The following is a 7,549-nucleotide window of genomic DNA, read 5'->3' as shown; positions in this document are numbered from 1 at the left end:
TTGAAACTTTGCAAGGTGGTAGACACACATCTTACGAACCTACTTAATTTATTTCGAATTTTTTTACAAAAAATTAGTGGTGCTACTTTGTGTTGGTAGCACGGTAGCACCTAAGGCCTTGTTTGGTGTTAGTGTATTTTTTCTAAACCCAAAACATTAGTGTTTTCTAAAAAAACACTAGTTTGAGAAGTGTTTTAATTTGGTACAAAAATAGAGTGTTTTGTTGAGGAAACTAGGAATAATCCCCTCCAAACTTTTTGTACCAAACAAACCATTTGAGATTTGTAGTGTTTTTCAATTTGGAGTGGTTTATACCTTAGAAAACACTTCAAAAACTCCAGTACCTAACGGAGCCCAAGGGGTTTGGAACGACGGTTATTGTCTCACGAGTACACGATGCAGCGCATCACACCCGCGTATTGGTAAGGTCGCCGATGCTGATCGCCTGGAACGGCGTGTCCAAGACGGATCTCTTCCGAGCAGAGAGCTCCTGCGCGACGGCGCGCATGGTCGGCCGAGCATCAGGGTTCATCCTAAGGCACGACACGGCCACGACGAAGGCGAATACCAGCTGCCCGGCCATCTCCCTGGCCGGAGTGTCCAGCCTCTGGTCCACCACGTCCCTCAGCAGCAGGAGCGCCACCGACTCGATCTCGTCCGAGCTGTGCATGGCGCTTATCAGCTCGCCCGGGAACCTGCCCATCAGGATCTCCATCGCAACCACGCCGAAGCTGTACGCGTCGCATTTGGTCGTCACCCGGAAGTAAACGAGCTCTGGGCCAATAATAAACGTGTCAATTTAGGTACCTGGTGCCTGGTGTAATAAACTACTAATAAAGTACCTGGTGCCATGTATCCGTAGGTGCCGACGAGGTTGGTGCAGTCGGATCGCCCGGGGCCGAGGAACCTCGCCGTGCCGAAGTCCGACAGCCGCGTCTCGTACTCCGCATCCAGCAGCACGTTGTTGACCGAGACGTCACGGTGGATCACGGGCGGCGAGCAGTCGTGGTGAAGGTACGCCAGCGCGTGCGCCAGGCCCCGGATCGCCCGCAGCCTCGCCGGCCAGTCGAACCTCTCGCAGCTGCGGTCGCCGGCTCTGTACAGGACCTTCCCGAGGCTGCCCCTCTCGACGCGCTCGTAGGCCAGGTACATGAACCCGCCCGTGGCGCAAAACCCGTGGAGCTTCACGATGTTCCGGTGCCGGACGTGCGTCAGCGCCCTCACCTCGTTCTCGAAGCTCTTCTCGCTGACGCCCCAGCACGCGTCGCCGGTCTCCGACACGTCGAGCCTCTTCACGGCGAGGGAGTGCCCGCGGGGGAGGTCCGCCCGGTACACGCTCCCGAAGCTCCCCTTGCCGATGCAGTAGGCCTCATTGAAATGCTCCGTCGCGGCCAGGATCTCGCCGAAGGAGAACTGAACATCCTTGCCCCATATGGAAGCCTGCAGATCCGTCGGCGTGCCCCCCTCGCTCGCCCTTGTCACCGGCTTATTATCGTGATCGCGAGACTCGTCCCCACTTCTTCGCCTCTTGTTGGCGACCAGCACGCAGGCCACCACCACGGTCACCAAGACCAGCAGCGCCGAGGCAACAGACAGTGCTATGACAAGGTTTAGCCTTGCCTTGTACCGCCGTCGCCGGCCACCGGTAGAATTCTGGCTGCAGGAATTTAGGCCGGCAACGTCTCCGCAGAGGCCCGGATTGCCACCGAGGTCCAGCTTCTCCAGCGAGCTCATCTTGCCCAGAAGAGCCGGAACCGCGCCCGTCAGGCTGTTGTCGCTCAGGTTCAGGTACCACATGTGGGCCAATTTCGTCAGCTCCATCGGCACGCCGCCGTCGAGGTCGTTTCCGGACAGGTCCAGCAGCAGCATCGTGGAGATGTTTCCTAGCGTCAGAGGGATTCGTCCTGACAACCTGTTGCGACCAAGGTTGAGATTGAGCAACTGTAATTGACCGAGCTCAGGCGGGACCGTGCCGGCAAGATGATTGTGCGCCAGGCTGAGAACTTGCAGTGCAGCCATGGCGCCGTAACCAGGAGGGATTTTGCCGCTGATGTTGTTGCCGTCCAAGTGCAGGTACGAGAGGCTCTGCAACGCGGCCCAGTGCTTTGGGAGCACGCCTTGGAACAAATTATCCGACAGGTCAACGTAGTACAGGTCCGGCTGCGACCCGAACATCTCCGACAAATCTCCGGTCAACCGGTTGCGCGCCATTCGGAAGCGCAAGAGCTTCGAGAAGTTGCGGTAACAGGGAGGCACGGCGCCGGTGAGGTGGTTGTTGCCCAGGGCGAGGAACTGGAGGCGGGGCGCGCTCAAGCACAGCCCCAGAGGCAACCCGCCGGAGAAACTGTTGTCTGACATGCTGACAATGGACAGCAGGCCGTTCCGGCCCAAATCCGGCGGAATTGGCCCAGAGAAGAGGTTCTCGAAGGCGATGAGGCCGCGGAGGCTTGGCAGCCGGGCGAGCTCCGAAATCTCGCCCTCGAGCATGTTGTTGTTTATGGACAACCTCTGCAGCGCCGTCATGTTGCCGAACTCGGCTGGCAACAGGCCGGTGAGCTTGTTGTCGTACAGCCGAAGAATCTCTAATCTCGAGAGGTTGCCGATTGTCCGCGGGATGGTGCCGGAGAATTGGTTCTCGGCGAGGTCCAGCAGCTTGAGGTTCGTCAGCCTTCCGATGGCCGACGGGATCGTGCCGGAGAGGTTGTTGGTCGCGAACGAGAGGAACTCCAGCCTCGACGCCATGCCGACCTCGGCGGGGATCTCGCCGCTGAAACGGTTCTTGTCCGCCTGAAACACCGTGAGATGGGTCCAGGCCGTGAAGTAGCCCGGCAAGATTGCGCCGGTGAGCATGTTCTTGGACACGTTGAACTCCCGTAGCTTCGTCAGCTTGGCCAACGACACCGGCAACTCTCCCGAGAGTTTGTTCCCGGCAATGACAAGGACGGTGAGGTTGGTGCAGCGGCTGAGCGCACTCGGAATTGTGGACTCCAACAGAGCGAGGCTGATATTGACGCGCTCCAGCGACCGGAGCTTTCCGAGAGCAGCTGGAATCGCGCCGCCCAGCGGGTTGCTGTAAAGCTCGAGCTGTCGCAGCCCAGAGATGGAACCGAGCACCGGCGGTATGCCGCCGGAAAGGCGATTCGCGCCAAGAACAAGGCTCTGAAGCTTGGTCAAGTTGGCGAGGGACGCCGGCACTTCTCCGGAGAGCCGGTTGGACGAAACGTTGAGGTGCTCGAGATTGGGCATGTACCACGGCAGCGTCGCCGGGATCGGGCCTGACAAGTTGTTCTTGGACATGTCGACGGACGTGATGCTGAGCAGCGGCCCCGACGCGTTCGACGGGAAGAAGAATGACCCCGTGAGCGAGTTGGAGCTGAGGTTGAGGCTGCGGAGGCTGGGCAGCCACGAGAGGTCCAGGGCGTCCAGCGTGCCGGCGAGGCCCGCGCCGGCCACGCTCACGCCCACGACGCGGCCCAAGGCGTCGCACGACACGCCGCGCCACCAGCACGCCGCCACAGTGGAGTTGGCGGCGGCGCCCCAGTCCCACGAGGCGAGAGCGAGAGGGGCCGCGGGGCGTTGTTTCAGGCTGTCCTTCCACCCCAAGAGCGCTTCTGCTTCGCCCGGCGCCGAGCTCGCGCCGTGCAGTTGCGAGAAAGACAGGAGCAGAAAGAGAAGAAGCCCGCGCAGCGACGTGGCTCGCCCGGGCATCGTGGATTCGTGGGCACGGTGCTCCATCTCTAGATGAGTTTGATCTTTGCGTCTCAAAGCTTCATTGTGAATGCCGCTGCCGCCATTGCCTTGGCAGAGTATGGAATTTGGAAGCTTGGACTGGTAGTAGAGCAGGCGCTATCAGGCATGCTGTACATTTTTAAGCTTTTGCAGTTTTGCTAATCTTCTGTTGTCCGGAAATCTCGACAATTCTAAATGTGCCGCTGCTCCTTTTTGTTTTGAGCTAAGAAATTTCCAAACGACTGTAGATCCTAAAAATGACTTTCAAGTTTCAACCAACTAGAGAACCAAGCATATAACTTGGGTGTTCAACCAGCCAGGTGCGTTAGCAGCCCTTTATATTGTCGGATTGCAATCACGCAGTTCTTAGAGCACTTTCAGTAGGGCCTCTAAATAGAGACCCTACTTACTTTTTAGGGGCTGGATTAAAAAAAACGCCTTCAGCAGGGCCTCTACCCAACCTCCTAAAATAGGATAGCCTCTAGATTTCACCTCTCGGCCCTCGTTCCTGGGGGCTCCCAATGGAGGCCCCTATTCCCTCCCTCCCATGCCACGTCAGCGAAATCCTCTCTCCTCTCCCTCTGTCTCTCGACCGCCACCCCGTACCTCGCCACCGGCCGCCGCCGCCCACGCCGACCCCCGTCGCACCTCGCCGTCGACCGGCCCTGCCACCTGCCGCCGCGCCTCACGCTGACCGCCCCTGCAGCCTCGCCTCTCCTCGGTCCCGTCGACCTCGCCTGCTGCCGCCCACTTCCCCTAGCCTCTCCCTGTCGACGTCGCCTCTCCCTCGACCCCGTCGACATCGGTGGCCACTAGATCCAGAGGTGGGCGCGCCCGCCGGCAGTTCCCCTCGCCGTCCCCGGTCGCCACCGTCTAGGCCGCTCGCATCTGCAACAGCCGTGCACGGCCGCGCCCGCCGGCCGACACTCTTGGCCGCGCCACCTCCACCGCACCCGGCCACGCCCGTCGGCACCCTCGGGGAGGAAGGGCATGGCTCCCCGTTGCTCGCCTCCGGCCACGCCGCCTCCTTTGCCCACGCTTGCCGCCTCCCTCTCGTATGGGCTCGGGGAAAAAGATATATAATAGGAAGAAGAAAAATGAAAACGTGTCACTGGCAGAAGGGCCACATATGTCAGTGTAATGGAAAAATAGAATAGGAGCTCCTGCTGAAGATGGAATGGAAATAAGGGCTCAAAAATTTAGAAGAAAGCCCATAAACAACATTTAGGGGCTATACAAGGACTACTGCTGAAGATGCTCTTACACTTTAAGTCCAAAAAAAGTTTCAACTAACTAAGACATAGAGACAGATAAGAGCTTCAGTGAATATATTATATAGACCATATCCCCTGCCACAATCTATCCAAATTTGAAGAGCCACCGGACAGTCTTCCATTTCATTCGAACAAATCAACTGGTAGCACATTTTTAGCCCTTAATTATAGTGGACAGACCGATACAATCCAGCTGATTGCCTCCAAACTCAGTATTGTAGCTTACTTATTATAGTAGCCTTGTCACCCTTGAGCTGCATGCTGTCGTTCTGCTGGCAGCTGGCACCAATCGACCAACTGTATACATAAAACATTTGCATTAGGTCAGCCTGTTTGTCGAAGCAGTATTCTGTGTGCTGTTTATACTAAGGTCAGCGGGAATACACATTTTTCTAGTGGGTCGCTGCTGGCTGGACTGCACAACTTGTATTTAAGGCCGCCGCACGATGCTAATATCTGCAAACCGCGTTTGCTTGCGTTTAGTCGCGCCCTTCGTTACGAGGACCGTTTCAACGACAAATGGTCAATGCAACCGAGCTTGAGGAAAAAGTTTGCTCTGCTAGTTATATTCGTGCAAGTAAACCTTGTTCTGCTAGTTATGTCCAGATCATTGTGATGCCAAGCATCGTCAGGTTCAGAAAAGATGGAAAGGAAAATAAGACGAGAATAAAAAATGTAAGCCTTAACAAGTCGTAGAATACGGCACACCAGGTTTTTCTAGGAAATATTATACAGTATTAGAAGTTTACAGCGACACACAACTATTCAGGTGTTTGATGTTTGTCTAGTTCCGGAGGAAATAAATACAAGTGGTTTCTCTCGACAATCTCACGACACACAGTATGAGAATTTGAATCGAGTTGTTAATTTAAGAGTTTTTTTCCCTCTTTTTCTACGGCTTGCTCTTTTGCCGGTTCATAATATGCAACCTATACCATTTCGTCCCTCCAAACTTAAATGTCTTCCTTTTGCCCATCTAGTACCTAAATTCTAACTCCGACCGTAAGTAGATAGATATGGGATTGACCCAGGCAAGACGTAGTAGGCCGGAGAGCAATTCATCTTCTACACGACAGACTTTTCCCTTCTCCTCCCCTTCTCCTTTGTTCTACGAGCTTCTCCAGGGAACTCCACGGAGCCTGGCCCGATCCCATCTTCTTGCCGCCGGCAGAGCCGGTGGGGAAGGAGATGGAGGAGGTGTCCTGTAACAGCCCGAGACCAACCATTTTTCTATTAAGCTCTTTTGGACTATTTTGTAATTTAATTATTGTCATCATGTTATCATGCTAGTGTCATCATAATTATTTTGCCATGTCATTCATCATGTTGCATGAAATATTTTTCGTTCGCACGAAATGTCATTTCTTTGGTGTTGTCGTGTGTTTGTCATTTGTTGTGTTTGCTAAAGCCTAAAACTATTTTATACAAATCCTAATTTGAGTTGGACAAATTATTCCCGGATTTAATTAGACTTAGCCTCTCGTCTTTTAATTTGTTTCGAAAATCTAAATTGCAAAACCTGTATTTTTGATTGAGACTTTTGTTGACCCAAACACCCACCTAGCAAACCCTAACCCTAGCCTATTTATTTTCCCTTCTTTTTCTTTTTCTTTCTTCCTTTTCTTTTCCTCCGACGCCGCAAGCTCCTTCTTCTCCCCTTCTTCTTCCTCGTCCTGCCGCTGCCACCCTCTTCCATGGCCGCGAGCTCCCTCGCGCGCGCCTCTCCCCGCGCCTCCCTTCCTCCTCTGCTCCGCCGCGCGCCTCCTCTGCTCCACGTCGCCCGCGTCCGCCCCGCGCGCCTCTTCCTCTCTCCCCGCGCCGCCTTGCTCCTCCACCTCGCGCCGTCGCGCTCGCCGCCGGCCGCGCCTCTTCCCGCGTCCGCCTGCCCGTGCCTCCACCTCGTCCGCGCCTCCTCTGCTCCGCCCTCCACCGCGCCGTCGCGCGCGTCGCCCGCGTCCGCCCCGCGCGCGCCCCACCTCACCGCCTAGCGCCCGCTCCGCCTCCTCCTGCTTCTCTGCGCCGCGCTGCCCAGCTTCCGTGGCCGCGCCTCCGCGACCTCCTGCCCGAGCTCGCCGCCGACGCGCCCTCTGCTGCCCGCGCCTGCGCTCGTCCGCCAGTCCCTGCCGGCCCATCTCTTGCAGCCCGTGGCCAAGCCCAGCTCGGCCCACCTGTGCAGCCCAGTCGTCCAAGCCCAAGCCAGATCCAAGCCCAGGCCCGTGCCCTTTTTTCCTTTTTCTTCTTTTCCTGAAATTAGTTAAAACCTGACGTGTGGACCCTGCTGGTCAGTGTCTCCTGGTGCGTGCTACAGTACTGTTGTTGCCGCCGCTCTGCGTGTGTTTTGCCGTGCCGCTGCCCAAGACCTTGCCGTGCGCCGCAAAGACCAACGAACCTCCGAGTTGGAGCCTTGAACGACTACGACCACGACGATTGAACGCCTACTTTGCCGCGACGACTACATCGCCTACATGAACAGCTACTTCGCCTACGACGACTACATGTACGACTACCTCGACTACGTCGACTACTTCCTCTACATCGCGACACCG

General features: G+C 56.2%; 1 protein-coding gene across 1 annotated transcript; it reads right to left on the bottom strand.

Annotated features, from left to right (window-relative positions):
- Positions 1–290: 290 nt before the first annotated feature.
- Positions 291–3,999, bottom strand: LOC100831755 (MDIS1-interacting receptor like kinase 2). Its single transcript, XM_003573984.3, has 2 exons — positions 843–3,999; positions 291–774 (listed from the first exon to the last, which is right to left on the bottom strand). The coding sequence occupies exons 1-2, from the start codon at positions 3,733–3,735 to the stop codon at positions 407–409; spliced, it is 3,261 nt and encodes a 1,086-aa protein (XP_003574032.2). The 5' UTR covers positions 3,736–3,999; the 3' UTR covers positions 291–406.
- Between the last annotated feature and the right edge of the window lie 3,550 nt (positions 4,000–7,549).

The sequence above is a fragment of the Brachypodium distachyon genome, chromosome 3 (genome assembly GCF_000005505.3).
Source record: "Brachypodium distachyon strain Bd21 chromosome 3, Brachypodium_distachyon_v3.0, whole genome shotgun sequence".
In the NCBI taxonomy this organism is placed as follows: domain Eukaryota; kingdom Viridiplantae; phylum Streptophyta; class Magnoliopsida; order Poales; family Poaceae; genus Brachypodium; species Brachypodium distachyon.
This window is presented reverse-complemented; position numbering and strand designations above follow the sequence as displayed.

Bases quoted from the DNA above. Each gene is read 5' to 3' on its own strand.
- LOC100831755 (XM_003573984.3), bottom strand. From the start codon at position 3,735: ATGGAGCACCGTGCCCACGAATCCACGATGCCCGGGCGAGCCACGTCG. The intron at 775-842 runs GTACTTTATTAG...TTATTGGCCCAG, and splicing joins CTACGGATACATGGCACCAG to AGCTCGTTTACTTCCGGGTG.